General features: G+C 39.6%; 2 protein-coding genes across 2 annotated transcripts; one reads left to right on the top strand and one right to left on the bottom strand.

Moving 5' to 3' along the window:
* Positions 1-6,009: 6,009 nt before the first annotated feature.
* Positions 6,010-7,842, bottom strand: LOC122643539 (pentatricopeptide repeat-containing protein At5g48910-like). Its single transcript, XM_043837154.1, has one exon. The coding sequence runs from the start codon at positions 7,782-7,784 to the stop codon at positions 6,108-6,110; it is 1,677 nt and encodes a 558-aa protein (XP_043693089.1). The 5' UTR covers positions 7,785-7,842; the 3' UTR covers positions 6,010-6,107.
* Positions 7,843-15,676: 7,834 nt separating this feature from the next.
* LOC122643392 lies at positions 15,677-16,576 on the top strand. The gene is made up of 2 exons (XM_043837016.1): positions 15,677-15,923; positions 16,056-16,576. Exons 1-2 carry the CDS (start codon positions 15,677-15,679, stop codon positions 16,574-16,576), a joined length of 768 nt encoding a protein of 255 aa, XP_043692951.1.
* The last annotated feature ends 3,088 nt before the right edge of the window (positions 16,577-19,664 follow it).

The raw sequence follows: 19,664 nt of genomic DNA, 5'->3' as shown, positions 1-19,664 counted from the left end.
CTCACCAAGTCAAATATGGGGCAATGATGTTGTTCGCATGAATAGTAACGTGAACAATGGTTTTGTCTCTTCTTCATGTTTTGATCTACATCAGAATTCTTATTTATTAAGTAGGTATACTGTAGATGCTACTTTTTGTCACCCCTTCCAGCTATGACGATGATTGGACACGGATGGGTGTCGGCCCTTCTCAAGGACTTCCCAGAACCCTGAAAACCCCTCCGAAGGCACTGGCTGCGCAGACTGCGACGGATAGATACTCTATCCATTTTCTCGGGAAGCACGCCCCTGATGGTCTCTCTGCCCATTTCAATGCCCAAGACACTCCCTTTGCCTACTTTGGATTCTACCTCACTCCTACTCGAAAGCTCTGTTTCCAGCCGTTACTCTTCCTGAAGTCTTAGTAGCGAGCTCCGTTCTCAACTGTTGCTAATGTAGTCCTAGGTAGGAGTATTCCCACTAGGAGCCAGGGTAATGGGTTCACCTAACAAGGCTGGCTGATTGGGACAGCTTAGGCTAAATAGGGCAGAAATTAGGGTTAGGACTAGGAGTTTGAGCTAAGGTTTTATTTGGTAATGATGTGCAGATTTTTATAAGTCTATTGGTGTAGGTTTAGATTGATTTGGATGAAGTTGGAAATCTAGGGTTTCGGGTTAGAGGCCTTGTGAAAATGGAGAGTTTTCAGGATCTAGGGTTTAGGGGTGGATTAAGAAGAGGAATGAAATTGCAGAATTATAAAACTACTTACTTGAATTAACACTGATCTCCAACAGTAGCAGATTGAAGAAAAGCTAAGAGAGGACCTCCCGATCTACAAGATGCAAGGAGTCGATTGGAGATCCACCAATCCCTTCACCTTGATATTACTCACAAGGCAACCTTGATATTACTCACAAGGCACACTCACGATGGAGCAAAGGCAGCAAGCATAAAGCTGAGTTTTATTAATCAAAATTCGTATTCAATGCTAGCCTCCCTTACAAACTTATATAGAAAACTCAAAATAGACTTAGACACTAAAAAGGAATGGCCTAACCCAATCCTTAACCTATTAGCTAACTTAAACTGACTAGGAAACTGAAATAGACTCAAAATAGAGTCCTAATCCAGCCCAACTAAACAACTAAAAGAAAAACTAATAAAATCACTTAAATATAAACATTGGTTTAACCGGTTCAATTTAAAACACCAAATAAAAAGCTAACCATGGGAGCTAATCCCGTATGCAACCTATTTACACATATTTTAGGCCCATAAAAGTGGCCTATTCCATTAGAAACACATGGGATCAAAGGCCCAACTTGTGTGTAACCCAACCCTAGACTTATTCCTAATAAAAGAAGCCCAGTTTGGTGATAAATCTGCATCAACTCTCCCCAGCTTGAAAAAATTCGTCCTCGAATTTTGTAGTGATGAGGGGAAATCAACATGTGATCAGCAGCTTTGACCATCCTCAAACAGAATTCCGGTGAAACAGGAACATTAGGAATATAGTCTTCAAGGCGCGGAGCTTTCTCTTCGAAGAACCATGGTGGCATAACAAAATCCATGTGCTCTACCTCTGAATCAGCACCAACTGTGAATGCCCTATCCATAGAGTCTTCAGTGTTAGCAACCTTCTCATATAATACTTGAGATACAAGCTCCACCTCTTCAAGAACAACATCTTGAATATCATTGATCTCCTGTGGAATATTCTCAACCACCTCTTCATCTTCTGCTGTTTCAGCTTTGTCTACTTTGACTTCTTCAACGTAGACCTCTTCAGTAAAATCTTCCACATGTTGACTTTCCATCTTTGAAGCTCCAGGCATTGTCTCTTTCTTTTCATCACAATTCACTGTGATCACTTCAGCTTTGTCTTCAACTTGTGCTCTCTCAATTTCCGTTGGCAATGTACATTTGTATTCAGCCGCTGATTTAACACTGGTGATGTCAAATTTCCAACACTCTTCAACTTGCAAACGGAATCTCATTGATGGAGGCTTCAAGTTGTCTTCAGATTTGAAGGCCTTTTGGTGGTGATGTTGTCAATGGGAATTTAAGTTACCTTGATGTAGAGCTCTGAACGTCCGTGGGAAATATTTCTTGCTCAAATCTTCTTTCATCTCTGCCCATGTAACAGGTTCTCTACCACGATAATCAGGATAATCCATCTAGGTTCTCCACCAATTATGTGCTGGTCCCACTAGCTTGGTATGTGCTAGTCTCATTTTCCTTTGTTCAAGCAAATTATACCAATTAAAATAATCATCTAAAGCAGCTAACCAATCATAAAATACCTGTGGATCTGGTCTGCCATTATAGCCTCTCAACTCATACGCTTCTGGAGGTCTACGGCGTCTCCTGTAGTCTCTGTATCCTCTGTTTCTATCTTCACTATGATCTCTGTACCTTTCTCTGTCTTCTCTGTATTGATCTCTCCTTGGGGCTCTTTGTACAACCGAATTAACTTGATATCTGTCCTTTTCTAGGAGAATGTTGTTGTCCCTATGAGGGGTAGTCCTCTTCTCTTCCAATCGTGTCACCTTTTCATTCAACTTCTGTAGCATCTCCATTATAGCAGCCATAGGATCAGGTGGAGGAGGCAGAACTAGATTGCCATGTACATCCATGGCTCTAATACCAATTTAATGTAGTCCTGGGTAGGAGTAGTCCCACTAGGAGCCAGGCAACAGGATCAATCGCAAAAGGGGTTGTTGGTTCAAATGGACAGCACTAGGATTTAGGTTAATTCTAGGGTTTAGGATGGGAATTTGGGAATGGGTCATATATGGCTTTAGTATGCAGGTCTAAGGGGTTATTATGGGATAAAAATAATTGGATTTGGAGCTTCCCTTCGTCATAGCTCTGATACCAATTTAATGTACTCCTAGGTAGGAGTGATCCCACTAGGAACTAGGGTAATGGGTTCACCTAACAAGGCTAGCTGATTGGGACAGCTTAGGCTAAATAGGGCAGAAATTAGGGTTAGGACTAGGAGTTTGAGCTAGGGTTTTATTTGGTAATGATGTGCAGGTTTTTATGAGTCTATTGGTGTAGGTTTGGATTGATTTGGATAAAGTTGGAAATCTAGGGTTTCGGGTTAGAGGCCTTGTGAAAATGGAGAGTTTTCAAGATCTAGGGTTTAGGGGTGGATTAAGAAGAGGAATGAAATTGCAGAATTATAAAACTACTTACTTGAATTAACATTGATCTCCAATAGTAACAGATTGAAGAAAAGCTAAGAGAGGACCTCCCGATCTACAAGATGCAAGGAGTCGATTGGAGATCCACTAATCCCTTCACCTTGATATTACTCACAAGGCACACTCACGATGGAGCAAAGGCAGCAAGCATAAAGCTGAGTTTTATTAATCAAAATTCGTATTCAATGCTGGCCTCCCTTACAAACTTATATAGAAGACTCAAAAATAGACTTAGACACTAAAAAGGAATGGCCTAACCCAATCCTTAACCTATTAGCTAACTTAAACTGACTAGGAAACTGAAATAGACTCAAAATAGAGTCCTAATCCAGCCCAACTAAACAACTAAAAGAAAAACTAATAAAATCACTTAAATTGAACCATTGGTTTAACCGGTTCAATTTAAAACACCAAATAAAAAGCTAAGTATGGGAGCTAATCCCGTATGCAACCTATTTACCCATATTTTAGGCCCATAAAAGTGGCCTATTACATTAGAAACCCATGGGATCAAAGGCCCAACATGTATGTAACCCAACCCTAGACTTATTCCTAATAAAAGAAGCCCAGTTTGGTGATAAATCTGCATCAATTGCTCAGCCCGAAGTCTACGTAACGAAATCCATCTTATATAGCCCTTACCCTGTCCAATAAGAGGAAGGTGAGTCGGCAGTCCGTCTCCAACTAAGCCTGGAGACAACTTGCATTTCGTGTGATTCGGTATTGTTGCGCGCAAGTATATATCTTCACTTTCCGTTTATTACAGTACAATGTAGATCATTAAAGTTATTCATTTTAGTGTATATAGTAAATGACACTTATTCTTTTCTTTCGTATGTTTGGTACATCATAATCTAACCTTGCATGTTGGTATAGGACATATTATTAAGGGAGAATTTTCAAAATCTAGCATCTAGTAGAAAGATATGTTTACCCAAGCGAGGTGGAATGCTAACACCTTCCCATCCTCATAACCTGACCACTTACCCAGACTTCTGAACATACCATATGGAATCATGCACAGCCCTGTCCACTTATCCTGGGCGGGGCTATACCCATTGGGTCCTAGGCCCAAATCCTAGGTGGCGACTTCTTTTATTTCAATATGTATGTGGTATAATCCCAAACCCCCATCTTAATGAAGAATCTTAGTTGAAAACCGCCATAATCCCCGTCGCCAGAGGGACCCCGGAAACCGATTCGAACCGTGGTACCCACAATACACTTGGAAGGTTTATAAAATATGACAAAAGAGAGTCATGTACCATCTGGAGAGAGAATAGTTGGGCTATTCAACTAGGAGGGAGAGGTAGGGATGACATCAGAAGTCGGATCTTCAAATGGATAAAAGCATCGCATTGAGAATTGACTCGTCAAATTAACCACCTTCACACACGAAATTCAAATCCCTTCCAAACGATGCGGCAAAGGAAGCTTGGTTACCTCCAAGTGGTGTCTCCTTACTTCAACTGGATGGTTCAGCATGAGGGATAGATTACGTGACTGAACTACCACCCTACCCAATTGCGTATATAACGGTAGACGATAAGGATAAGATAAGGAAATTTCTCTTCCAAGGTCAGCAGAGTAGGAGTCTTTCAATGTCCCTTCCTATCCGGGAATGAATTCCAAATGTTAAGCTTAAAGCAAAGAAAGAACCCTTTTATCCCAGCTATCGAATGAGGTAATATGGAAAGAAGGGAATAAGGGGTTAAAGACACTTCACGATATGATGTCTTCAACCTCTCGACGCAGGGGGGGTGGAGGGAACTCACACGATAGGGACCCCAATTGATGAAAGGTGTTAGGGACAGGTTGCTAGCATGATGGTCTTTTGATTCCAACTAAGAAAAACCCCAAATAGTAATCACCAATCAAAAGGGAAACATGGAATTCAAGGTTGGCGGTAAAAGAGCAAACCAGTGCTGGTTTTGGCATGGATCTCATTATTCTAGCAGGATTGGAGTAGGGGTCTTGCAGGTAGGGTCACCCAGGGGTGTTTAACCTAACCCTTAAGTTTGTAGATGAATGGGGAAGGCTCGAGAGAGATCAACGTCTCTTTGCTGATCCCAGATCCCAAAACAGGCTGTGTGAGAGCAGAACATAAAAGAAGAATGGAAGAAGAGAAAGAAGGATAAGGAAGAGAAGAAGAAAGTCATACCAGAAGCAAAAGGAAGGGGGGGGGGGGGACGACAGCAAGCTGCCCTTGGCCATGCAGGCTTCAACTAAAACAAAACACAATCCATCCTCCATTTTCTCCATTGGCAGTTACATGCTCATATAAAAGAAGAAAAAAACAACTGAAAAAGACACATATTCTATGTTGGAAACTCAAAACAATTAGGAAAATAAATCCTAAGTAGCTATCTCCTATTTCATACCCAATAAAATAAAAGATTACATGTTATCTATCCCAACAAAGAAATAAATAAAATCCTAAATATCCTACAAGACTAAAAACCCAAATTTGAACCCGATCCTCAGTTCTGTTTTCAAATCAGGTTCAGCCCAGTCCACAGAAGGGATATTGCATCAGGAAGATGCTATTATTGTTAGAAACTAGTATCCTTTTTAAATGAATTCACTGAAAAGAAGGATCATTTGTACAGAAGAAATAAGCTCAAATGTTACAACATTGAAGACAGATAATAAAGAACAAATGTAAAGAATTTCTTTCCAATGCTGGTTAAATTCATGATTGGTACACATCATGCATTTCAGTGACTTTTCCTAGAATAAAACAGTGATAGTGTCAAAAAGCTAACAACATGTGTAAACCGTAATGCATGGGGAGAAAACAAATAAGCAGAGAGTACAACTGGAAAGTAATGGGTCTACTATTAGATCAAGGAGTAATCAATGAATATACAGCCACAAAAATAAGATACAAGAAGGTAAGAGACAGAGGTTAATCAGAAGTCACCAGTAATCCTTACAAGAGCAGATTCCCTTACTGAAATGATGGAAGCGGTTTCGGTCCCTGATAATTATATCTTTGTCATAAATGTTTGAGACAAGCTTCATGAACGAATGACAATCTTGACAAATCCGAAGATTCTTCATGACCTTTATTGTCCTTCTACCACCAGCATTAAGGAGCCCAAATGCAACAGCTAGTTTTTCACTATGAAAATTAAGATTGTATTCTTTCTCCTCTTCTTCAATGTCAAATAAAACATTAGATGTATCAGGGACATAACCCATTACCCTCAATCTTTCTATGATTGAAAATAAGAATTCTCTAATCTCCTTAGATTGGGAGTGCAAATTGTCCCCTGCAACAAATTCATGAATCATTTGATCAACCTCAATCAAACTACAGCCAGGTTTCTTTTCGATCATTTGCACTTTCATTAAATTCCTTAGCCCTGCCTTCTCTGCCCATCGACCAGAACAACCATAGATATTTGATAGAAGCACATAATCACCATCATGATTAGGATCAAGCGCAGAGATCTTCTCCTTTACTTGCTTCGCCAACTCGAGATTACCATGATAAGCACAAGCTCCAAGTAGAGTCCTCCACAGAATGGAATTTGGCCTAATTGGCATTTTCACGAGGAACTCATAAGCTTCAGTCAGCAAACCGGCACGGCCAAGTAGATCAACCATACATCCATAGTGTTCGGGCATCGGCTCCATATCATATTCATTTTTAATGCTTGCAAAAACCTGCCAACCATACTCTACAAGACCCCCATGACTACAAGCCAGTAAAACTCCAATAAATGTGACACAATCTGGTCGTAACCCTGACTTCTTCATTTCATGGAACATTCTCAGCGCTTCTCCACTCTGCCCATGCACGGCAAGCCCATTAATCAACGCAGTCCATGTGTATGCATTTCTTGTTGGCATTTCATCAAACACTGCCCGTGCCTCCGCAATGGATCCACATCTAGAGAACATATCTATTAACGAGGTACCTAACAGAACTGAAAGATCAAATCCATTTCTGTACATAAAAACACGAAGCCATCTACCCAATTCCAAGGCCCCTAAACTCGACACCGTGGATATTAGACTAACCATCGTAACCTCATCAGGTGTTATGCTCGTGGTAACCTGCATTTCTCGAAACACAGCTAAAGCCTCGTGTCCAAAACCATTGTTCGCAAAACAAGTGATTAGCGAAGACCAAGAAACCAAGTCTCTTCTGGGAATCTCATCGAACACCTTCAAGGCAATATTGACTAAACCACAACAACCGAACATATGAATCAAAGCGTTCATCACAAATATATCTGTATAAAGACCCAGCTTTAAAATGAGAGCATGAAGTTCTTGGCCTCTCTGCAGGAGAGCGCAGGCCTTGAGAACAAACGGAAAGGTGAAGTGATCTGGAGAGACGCCATTCCTGTGCATCGCATAGAAGAGGGAGAGGGCTACCGAGGGAGAAGCTCGTGAGTGAGCCCTGATGAGGGTGTTCCATGAGAAGGTGTCAGGGTTTGGGATGAGGTCGAAGACGGAGCGTGCGTAAGGTAAGCTCTCAGGAACGAGTGGGACGCAGGCAAGGAGGAACTGACGGACAGAGACAGGGTCCTTATGAAGGCCGGTTTTTATGAGGCGAGTGTGGAGCTTGTAGACACTGTTCATGTGCTCTCGTAAGTCATAACTGTTCTTCTTCTACATCATCTGGTTCTACATGTAGCCTGGACAACAAAGGCTAGTTGGCTGGAAGTTTTCCGCTTTGTTTTGTTTTTTTGCAAGTAACTGTTCCTAAAGGGCGTCCTAGTTTCTGTTTCTTATCCTCCAATAAAATGTCTCTGCAGATAAAACTGATGTTCCTAAATTGACACTGAGAGGAGGTGAATTTTTTATTTTTTTGATAAAAACTGAGAGGGGGTGAACAGTGTTTAACAAAAATCTTCCCTCAACTATACGAACAAAACACTAGCACAACTATCACTGCCCTGTCCACGAATAATTATCACCTTCAATTCGCGGCAACCTCCATATTCCTCGATGGTCCACCTGGGTAGTGGTTCCTTGATATTTCCTCATAATTAAAGGAGATAAGAGTAGGGGTAACGTCACCATTATGTATGATAGACTAAGGATAGGGATGGGCGCAGACAAGGCCAAAAGAGAACTCATTTAGCTAGGTAAATTTACGTGGCCACACCTCAGTTGATACTGACCTGTTAGAGGGAATATGTAATGTAGCGAGATATGAGCTTGGGATAGGGATCTATTAGAAAACGAATATGTACTCTCTATTACAAATAGCAAGAGGGAAATGAAGAGAAGACACAGATAAAGCCAATTAAATTCCTTCCTTCTCTCCCCAAAATTTCTTCTACTTCTCTCCCTATTTCATCTCTTCAGTAGAAATTCGCTATCATTGTACTTTTATTATCAATTAACATCATCGGCCGGAGCACTCTATAATTATCGATTACAGTTCGTATGCGTCCATGTCTTCAACAAAAAGAGGTCAGACCTACCAAGGGTTGCATACCCATCTTGCAAAACAAATTACTCTTCTGTGCATAGGCACACAATACAAAATGCAATTTACATGATTCAACAGTATGCCTATATCCACGGGGTAATGTCTAGCCCTGAGCTTTGTGTATTACCCAACATTCAACACTAATATTACAATTCGATAACAACAACAGTCCAAGAGCCTCTACTCTGCTTCTGATAGCGTCCCAACACTATCTAGGACAACAACCCCCCCCCCCCTTTACAATAGTTCTAACTATGTAAGAAACTATTTTACAAATACTTGTTGAGCACCCACTCAACAATGTTACAATTGATAAAATAAAATCAAAACTACCATTCTCAACACCTATCACATGTACCTAATGCATTTCATTTCAATTAACCCACATAAGCTACTCACAACACAAAAGAAATGGTTTAGAGATTACCAAAGACTAAGCCACTTGAAACCTATGCTCTTGGAAGACCGAGACGTGAAATCAATGCACAATCGTCACAATCCGGAATCCCAAATGGAGAAGAGCATCAAACCACAATAAAAACCACCATTATCATCATCTTCTAACTCAAGCACACATTCTCAACTGATGATGTTGAGTTCTTCTTCTTCAATGGAGCACAACCACCAACGTATGCACTTCGATATGCCTTCAAAGCATTCTCACAATGTAGTTGGGTGCTTCAATGGCCTTCAGTCGTCACACACACTCTCACAAATATTTCTTTCCCTATTTCTTTTAATTTTCAAGCATAACTATACTGTTCTGATGTAATTGGGATGAAGAGGGCAATTCTGAGAATTTTGATAGGCGGCACGCCCCAGTCGGGGATTGGACGACCAAGATATGGAGATTCAAAATTCGGCCAACCAGGTAATTTCATTTGGAATCTTCGGAGATGATGTACCAAGTACTGACGGTGCAGATGATCTAAGGACCACGGAGGGTGCACAATCTTTAAGATCTGAAAGCCATCAGATTGTAATCTAAAAGCTTGGCAACATAAAGAGGCGTCAGATCGCACGTTAGATCACTTGTCTCACCATGTCAGACGTCAAGTCGAAAATCAGCGGGCCAATGGGAGCACACGGCATAGCATCTCGAGAAAGTATACGTTGCACACGCAAAGCGTCGAAGCAAATGTGCGTAATGAACATCCTGTCATGATGCTCAACCTTTGGATTGGAATCTCTGACTTCTCTAGTTCATTTCAGCGAACTACAAACAGATTTTTTGGATCTAGGCAGCAACTTTGGTACACGCGCTACATAGACTCACCTTTTCTAAGCTTGAGATAAATGAGTGGCACGTCCTATGACCATGCTTTTGAGCATCCAACTAGATTCCAACATTTAGAATCTCACGAAGAAATTTAAAAAACCATTACAACTTAAGTCTTTGGGACTTGAGAATGTGCAGAGCCTCGCATGATACTACGAACTCTTGGGCCAATGGGGAACTAGAATATGGAATCTTAAAAAAATTAAAACAAAACCTCAAAAAATCATGACTAAAATTCTTCTCATTTTTGGTATTTGCCACCAGGCCCTTCGCCCCAAATGGTTATGCCCTTGTAACCACAAGTATGTGAGAATTGCAATTTAAAGGACATTGTTGCACAATGCACTCACACTAGCTTCATAAGGAAATGAGGCCAAAAATTGGCTTAAGTATCGGAACCCCTTATATGTAAAGGTGTCAATTTAGAATCGAAATCGAAATTGGCCGTTTAAAATCGAATCGAGTCGAACAAATTAATTTGGTTCGTTTTGATTTTGAAAGACAGAATCTTTTCTCGGTTCGATTTAATTTCGATTTCATGACTAAAATTATTAAACCGAACCAAATTATCTATTTTCAAACCAAGTAAAGAGCCGAGTAACGTTATATTCTTTTTTAATATTGCAATTAAATGTGGATGATAAATTATATTCCTTTTTAATGTTTTGAAAAGGTTTGATAGATTATGATCCTAACAAATAAGGGTATTTTTTTTTGCTAGTAAAGATATAAATAGTTGGTCCAAACACCTAAAACATAACCTAAATCGAATATGAAACCGAATTAAAACCGAATAAGGAACCAACTATGAAACCAAGTAAAAAAAACTGAACCGATCCGAGTCAGTTCGATTTTGGTTCTAAAAATGTGTTCCTATTATAGGTTCGGTTTGATTTTGGTTTCCACATTTTATATATTGAATCGAATCGAATAATCAAAACCAAACCAATTGACACCTTCTCTCATATGTGATTGACTTTTAAAGTGTTGCAAAAGATCAAACTACCATTAAACCTTGCTAGGCCATTTGTAGGCCACATCACCTCAAAAATTTTGCTATCGTGCCACCTCAGTCATGCTAGGTGCCACTATGGGATCCACAGGGTATGGGGTCCACCACTTATTTTCTCTCTCCTCAAATTTTGAAAGAACAAACACAAAATGACCACCACTGAGCTACTATCATTGGACTATTAGCTGTGCCAAATTACTAGACTGCCCTAAGTACTGCAAATGGACCAAATTCCTGTGAACATTACCTGAACTTCCTAAATCACCTCAGAATTGGTTTGCACTTGGGTGCCAACAATGACAACAAACTACAAGTATTGTTAATGGACATACAAAAACTTATCAGTATTAGTTGCCCTGCTTTAATTAGTAGATGTCATCAACTTACTTGTTGGCCGATATGGACAGACACAAATCCTCAACTCTATGAACCTGAGAGGGTTATATAATCTTCATATTCAGCTAAAATTTCAATAATTTAAACCCATAAAAGAAGCAGATGGACTCCACCTCACGTCATGTCAATTACAATTAAGACAGTATCACAAGGTTAATTGTTATAAGGTACAAAACTACGAACTCTCGAGAACCCACAACCTAGAGATGCTATAGGTTTCAAAATGGCCTTATGCAAGGATGACACAATCGCACACAAAACCATTAGATGGGGACAAAAATCCCATTGAAATGTTTGAACCACCCTATATTTGACAAATCATCGATGAGGCCTTTGTCATGTGCTCATATAGTTGGGGGTTGGGAAACAGTCTTTTGTATTGATGTGAGCCAGACATGAAAACAGTATATGCAAATCAACAAAAACACAAAAGAAAACAAGCACATACACAAAGAAGAGGCAAGAGATTTATGTGATTTGGAAAAACCGCCTACGTGCACAGAGTGCGATCCAACTTCCACTATGAATGAAGAGAAGACAAAATAATATAACTCTTGTGATTTGATACCCAAACCCAAGTACCCATGTACACCATTCTCTCATCTTCCATTCACTCTACATACCTTCACCTTGGTTCATCGCTTAGTCCTTGTACACACGTTGCACCCACGTTGTACTTCTTGAACTTTCACTTAGATCCTCACATATTGGCTATTCACTTGGATCAACACTACTCTCTTTGGTAGACACCTCTCTTCTTTTATAAAACTCATTCTCTACCTTTTGGTTTTCTCTTTTCTTAAAGAAAATTCACTAACTCTCTCTCCTCTTATCTTGTTGAGCAAGATATCACTTTCTCTCTCCTTAGATGAAACCCACTGACTCTCTCTCTCTCCTCTACTTTGCTTAATGTCTTCAACCACCAATCCACTTCCACTCCCTTAGAAGACCCAATCTTATTGAAAATTTCACTCTTCTACTTACTTGAAAGATTCCACATTCTTAAAGACTTCACCACCTTGGAAAAGTCCACATCTTCCTCTTTCTTGGAAGACTCATAATTGTTGAAGACTCCAACTCCTCCACTAGCCCATCTTCATCATTGAGTCAAACCTTCAATTAGATCATTAAACAAACCTTTAACCGATCTAGATAAAAACCACCATACCCAACACTTATTCCTTTTTTGTTTTTTTTGACTTTAAAACCTACTTCAGTAAAGGCAGCTGGACGATGTTGTCTCCGGATGGATTCACACTCTCCCAACCCTTCTAGTTGTAGCCCATTAGGCATTGTCTTCTCTCCCTCTCTAATTGTAGCCAGGTTTCAAGTGATCTCCCACTTACTAATCAGTCAATTTCTCTTCTCGTGGACTTACAAATTTAACGGCTAGCTCAACTCTCGAGTGAAATTTCAATGATTATCAATTTGTTAGGGGCAAATTGAGGATAGATTATATATGTGTCAACTCCTCACTCATGATAATGAGACTTTAAGTTCGACTTCAAGAGTGGGTTTGTTCGTATCATTCATTCACTCTTACGCTTATAGGATCAGACTTTTGTTGACACCTTTCTATGGAGAAGTGAGGGGTTTGAATAGTGGCACAAGACCAAGGTGACACTCTTATACTTATTATTCTTTACCCAGAAAAGGAATGGAGAAATTAAAAGATTTGCTAAGTTGTGTTTGGAAGCCAAGAAAAGAAAAGAACAGTCATAATAAAACAAAAATCATGGTGAGATAGTAATTAATTAATGTGTCTTTCTCACTCTTCAATTTCATTTCTTTTCTAAATTGGTTGTATAAAATCCTAAGTTTTGTCTATGATTGACAAGGTTCAATCAAAGGAAGAGGTAAAAACCTGCCTCAGAAATATTAGAAAAAATCTCCCTAAGACTTTAATTTCCATATGATTCTCTCCCTCGAAAAAGTTAACTGAGCTCAATGTTAGCTTGAGTTCTTCAATTTGGTGGCTTTGAGGTATGGAATAAAATATACAATGTCTTTTATTGCTCCTGAGTTGGAATGGTTTCACAACAAGATGTGAATGTTATTCTCACATTGGACGTCGGAAAAGTTACAAGTTTACAACACAATCAAAAAACTACTGATCTTCGGCAACATGTTTTGTCCCAATTATGGACTTCCAAGATTCTAGAACAACAAAATTAATTTTTGGATGGTTTAGGTCATTTATAATTCAAAAGTGTAGCCAAAAGTCCAACCATTGAATGGCTAGGAGTTTATATGAAATCTTATGATTGTAGTATAGACCATATCTGCCTTGAGACCATTCGAATCAATCAGAGCCATCTGAATTGATTGACCATTGAACGCTAGTGTAGGCCTCATTAGAAATTGGTGTCAAGGCCTCTATACTCTTGCAATTCAATCAAACCCTATCCATGAAAGGGTAAAACATACGTACTAATAAGTAATAAGCAAAGTGGTGAACTTTCTGTTGATTGCCCTTTTGGAACATACTAAAACCCTAGGAGAGGTTTGTGAACCCTAGGATAGTAGGTGAACCGTCCTCTATGGGTGGAGGGAAACTTAGTCCTTGTTTTATTGTCTGAAGTTCTCAAGTCTCAAGGGTTATAACAAATTCAAAATAATTTTGAAAATGGTTCATCATTATGTCATTCTGAATAGATGTTATTGTAGGTACCAAAAAAAAATATTGTTGTACATTCTTTTTGAGTTCTTATGATAGTTGGAAAACCAGATTTTTTGACTTGACTCACTTTTCAGGAAATCGGGTTACTCGGTCTAATCAAAACTAGTTAGAGTGACCAAAATTTTTCTTATTTTTAAATACAATAAATATTTATAAATTAGTGAAAAAAAACACATCAATGAATTTGTTATTTTTCCTTGAAAGGTGGTAGAAATTTCTTGAAGCTTCTCTTGTATATGTTACTAATTCATTGTTCATCTAAATATTTTGCTTACAAGTGAATAGTGATCCATCAATGAGAAAATAGAAATGGAACCCTCCCCTCACCCCTCCCCCCCCGCCCTCCCCCCAACAAAAAAGGGGGGGGGGGATGGGAGTTCATTCATGAGGAGCAATGTGACTAATTAAATAGACATGCATTCTTCTTGTAGTACAAGTTCTATCTAGGTTCATTTTGTACATCCTTCATTTTAGGAATAATTTGATAGGAACATCTTATTGGTTACAATAATATTGTAACCTTACTTTTTTGCTCATTTAGAATAGCACTTATTTTTTCCAATGTGGGTAAATCTTGTTATTTCACATAAAAACAACATTAATTGCTGCATTATATAACTTTCAACATTTTGAAAACCCTATTTTTACCCTACATTAAATTACTTTTAGGAATAAGATAAGGGGAAATTAAAAGAAGATTACAACTTCTTAGTTCACAACTTTGGTGACAACAAGTTGTTTCCTAATTTGATATTCTAATGCAAATAATGAAACCATAGGTGACACAAATCTGTTACAAGTAACTACAGAGAACTTTCTAGAAGTATAATTGAACCCATGCATGATAGTTCTTAAAAATTAACAATTACCTCAATTACCCTAGCCCCAAAAGGCAAATCATTCAAAATTACTTCTTTGGTTCTCCTTAAAACTTGAAGCACTCCACCTTCTCCATACACTTTCTCGGGCAGCTAACATCAAGACATTGAAGTTTGCATCGAAACATTGGGGCTTGCATCAAGATCTTGGAAGTGCTTTTTATTTATGAGTAAATATCATCCCCTCCCCTCTAAGTATCCATAATATCAAACCCCTCCCTCGAGGGATGTAAATGGATATTCAAAAATCCATATTCGATCTGCGTTCGTATCCATTTAAGAGAATCCGAATTCATCCGAAACTAATCGGATACGAATATGATAATCCCCCTATCCAACCGATTATTATCCGATTTGTTTAGCAATCCGACGGTAATAAAATATCTAAAATATATCTTTGTGTCCGTCTATCCTTTTAAGTTACCTTATTGGATTTTGTTATCTTATTTTTCTAATTTTATAAGTTAAGATAATGTAATTTTTTTTCTATATTTTCTATTGGTTTATTTATATTGTTTATGCAATGTGATATATGGAATCACATATCTATGTAAGAAATTCAAAGACTAAGAAGAGTAGAAGAAAGGGTAGTTGTTGAACTCTCAAGTCTCAACCCTAACCCTCATCATAAAAACGGTAAAGATGTCAACAAATAGTCAAAAATTCGTATTTGATCCATGTTCATATCCATTTAGGAGAATCCGTATTCAAAAAATCACTATACAGAAACTATCTAAATCCGTCCGAATATAAAAGGATACGAATATGATAATGCCACCTTCAGGAACATGCTGGATATATGCAACCTTATGGAGCTGGAGGCTCATGGGCCTTTACACACCTGGAGTAATAGGAGAGTAGGGAGTGCTAATATAAAGATTAAGCTCGATCATGCCTTCTCTAATCAAGAATGGAGGAAGTTTTTCATTGATGTTGTAGTAATAGTGCGCCCTTTAATTGAGTCAGATCATCTACCAATTTTAGTGGAAACGACGGGGGGTAAACCAACCGGGAAGCGCCCTTTCTGGTTCGAAAGTATGTGGTTCTCCCACGAAGATTGTAGAAAGACTGCGGAGAAGGCATGGACGATCCCTACGAGGCCGAGCCAGCGATATCCTTCACCAGAAGATGTCCAACTGCAAGCCCACGTTTTTTAAATGGAACCAGGAAGCATTCAAGAATATCCACGTGAAATTGAGAAGTGCCTTAGAGAATTGGAGATCTTGCAGGATTGCCCACCATCCACTTCAAATCAAGCCCAAATGAAGGAGATTGAGGACCTACTCAAAGTAGAATATCAGAGGGAGGAAATGCACTGGCATCAGAAGTCAAGGATACATTGGCTAACCAGTGGAGATCGCAACACGAGATTCTTCCATGCTTCCACTCTCCAAAGGCGGCATAGAAACAAGATCCTTAAGCTCAGAACTTTGACTGGGAAGTGGACAGAATCAGAAAGGGAAGTAATTACTGAAATCAGCAACCATTATAAGGATATTTTCACATCGAAGCAAATTGATAATGAAGTTCTGCAGATGGTGCTGCTGACTATAAGCCCATTAGTGGACAACGCAACAAATGAGATGCTTTGTAGAATCGCAGACAATGATGAGATTAAGCAAACAGTGTTTGCCATGGCATCTCTCAAATCTCTGTGGCCAGACGGGCTCCCTCCAACGTTCTTCTAGCATTATTGGGACTTAGTCAAAGACAAGGTTTGTAATTTCGTTCAAGAATTCTTTAGAACCAGAGTCTATCCAACATCTTTCAATGCCTCCATGATCTATCTGATTCCCAAGATGGCGCACCCTGAGAAGGCTGATCAGTATGCCCATAAGCCTTAGTAATGTCACTGCCAAGACAAGCACGAAGATAATGGCATCACGCCTTAAAGGAGTTCTGGATCAAGTGATATCCCCAATGAAATCAGCCTTCATCCCCAATAGAGCTATTTCAGATAATGTGCTTATCGCACACGAAGCTTTACACTATATCGCTCGAAAGAAGAAAGGCAAGAAGAAGCTGCTAGCACTCAAGCTGGATATGAGGAAAGCTTATAATCGATTGGAGTGGTAATTCATTAAGTGGATGTTGCTCAAAATGGGATTCCGTAATAAATGGGTGTCATTGGTTATGGCATGTGTATCTCCAGTGTCCTATCAACTCTTAATAAATGGCCCAATGAGGAAATTACTTATCCCATCCAGGGGAATTAAACAGGGCGAACCTCGTTCTCCAGCATTGTTTGTGCTATGCTCGCAAGCGTTGAGTTCCATATTGAATCAAGCAGAAAGGGAGGGCTTCATACATGGGATCAGAGTCAGAAACAGAACTACTCCTTTGTCGCATCTCTTGTTTGTCGATGACAACATTATTTTCTCTGAAGTGAACCTCTAAGACATCCACAATCTCAGAACATGCTTGGAATTGTACTGCAAGGCTAGTGGGCAAAGCATCAACCTATCAAAACCCAGTTTTACTTTTAGTCCCAATACAACGTCAAAGTTCAAGCGATGGTTTTCTCGGATTCTTAAGGTTCCCCACGGTGCTGCTCCAAAGAAGTATTTACGCATTCCAACCATATTTGGTACCTCCAAGCGAGACCTCTTCAAGGAGATAACTAAGAAGGCTACAAATAAAATGCAAGGATGGAAGCAGCAACTTCTGAGTCAAGTAGGAAAGGAGGTGCTTCTAAAATCAGTGGTGACTTCTATGAGTTCATACGCGTCCTCACACTTCAAGCTACTGGCAACACATCACTCTAAGATGAAACGAGCAACAACCAACTTCTTTTGGGGCAAAAATGACAGTAAGAAGCCCATTCACTGGATCTCTTGGAGCAGGATGTGTAAATCCCAGAATAAAGGGGGGTTGGGATTTAGGGACCCAGCTATGCAGAATAGGGTACTCCTATGCAAACTTGCTTGGTGATTATGGCAGGACCCTCACTCCTATTGGGCAAAATTTATGAAAGAAATTTATTTTCCCCACAAGGAATTTCTTGAAGCTTCTCTAGGATCCTCTCCATCGTGGGCATGGAGGAGTATTATTGAAGGGAGATCGGTTCTTAAAACATCCATTGTCTAGCAATCAAGTCACCTATTTTTCTGAGCTCATCGATCATCAAAATAGAACTTGAAAAGTGGATCTACTACATTCATTGTTTCACCAGGATGATGTCAGAATGATATTGTAGATTAAGTCGGGTTTATTTCCACAACAAGACCGCCAAGTATGGGGAGCAAGTAGGAATGGGGTCTTCTCCACTAAATTAGCATATCACCTATTGTGCAATCAAAAGGACTAGGAGGAGAACAGATCGATGGAAGAAGCTTCATCAAGCCCTACTAACCAAATTCCTGAGTTAGTTTGGAAATCCATTTGGGGGTGCCACACTTTGCCGAAGATTTGGAACTTTCTATGGAGAACATTGGCTGGGGGAATTGTAACGACTAAAGGCCTCCACCGAAGGTAAATTCCGATGGACCTGATGTGCCCCAGGTGCAGTGATAAAGTAGAATCTGCCGAACATCTTTTGTTTGACTGCTCTTTTGCAAGAGCAATGTGGTTTGGCTCTTGCCCGTCATACATTCCTCCTCAAAACGAGCCTCAGCTCTCACAGGTCTTGCAAAGCTAGAATGGACCTCTACAGAGAAGCAAAGAAGCAAAAAGAGAGGTGATTGGGCATGGGGCTTTCTTATGATGGAATTTGTGGACATTGAGGAATGATTTGGTTTTTAACAACCGTAATTGGTCTCCTACTGAGGTGATCCGACAAGAAGAAAAGGAGTTCTATGAATTCAAGGCAGCAGGTCCTAAGTTCATGACCCACCCGGAGCCTATAAGGGAAACAGGAAGATATCAACAATAACAACACTGGTCCCCACCAATCCTCCCAACGTATAAGCTGAATTTTGATGTAGCTATGAAGAACGGGAAGGAGGGAGCCAGGTTCATCATCAAAGATTCACATGATAATCCGGTGGCAGCAGTTTCTAGTCCCATTATATGCTCATCAGTACTGCAAGGTGAAGCGATGGTAGTGAGGGAAGGTCTACTACAGTGTATCTCGGAGGGTTTCTATTGCATTGAAGTTGAAGTCGACAACAGCACCCTGGCCTCTAACTTAACCAAAACAACCAGCAACCTGATCTAGAGATAACCAATATAGTCCAGGATATTAGACACCTTTGCTCTTACCTGGACTCCTGCTCCTTTTCTTATGTACCCAGGGAGATTAACAGCATTGCTGACTCCCTAGCCCTGAGGGCTCTGTCTTGTTTGTGTAGGATAGAATGGCCCATATCCACCACTTGGTTGTCGGAGTTATGTAACTTGGACATCTTGAACTTTACACGGAATAATAAAGCTTGAAATCCTTTCTACCAAAAAAAAAAAAAAAAAGATAATGCCATTATCTGATCGAATTCGAACCATTTACATCTCTAGTTTTGAATAATGATAATGCCATCCCCTACTTTTGAAAGATTCTATCAACCGTACCTAATCGTTAAAAAACGTCATTAAGTGATGATGTGGGCATTTACAAATTTTCTAAAATCCCATAATACCGTTAATGTAATTTTATGCCAATTTTGCCCACTTGAACCCCAAAACCCCTTTTACGTCTTCTTCCCCCAAAAATCCCTCTGCATTTCTTCTTCTTTTTCTTCTCTTCTGCTAGTTACTAACTCTTTGGGGTCAATTACAAAGAGAGAAAGTGATAGGCAGAAGTTATGGAGGGATGAGTGGGATGGGCGGCGAGTGAAGGGAGGA

The sequence above is a fragment of the Telopea speciosissima genome, chromosome 10 (assembly GCF_018873765.1).
Source record: "Telopea speciosissima isolate NSW1024214 ecotype Mountain lineage chromosome 10, Tspe_v1, whole genome shotgun sequence".
NCBI classification, from domain to species: Eukaryota; Viridiplantae; Streptophyta; class Magnoliopsida; order Proteales; family Proteaceae; genus Telopea; species Telopea speciosissima.
Note: the sequence above shows the minus strand (reverse complement) of the source record. Positions and strands in the feature narration are given on the sequence as shown.

Excerpts from the sequence above, each read along its gene's own strand:
- LOC122643539 (XM_043837154.1), bottom strand. The coding sequence starts at position 7,784 with ATGAACAGTGTCTACAAGCTCCACACTCGCCTCATAAAAACCGGCCTT.
- LOC122643392 (XM_043837016.1), top strand. The coding sequence starts at position 15,677 with ATGCTGGATATATGCAACCTTATGGAGCTGGAGGCTCATGGGCCTTTA. Across the intron at positions 15,924-16,055 it reads GCGCCCTTTCTGGTTCGAAA|GAAGCATTCAAGAATATCCA; the intron begins GTATGTGGTTCT and ends AAATGGAACCAG.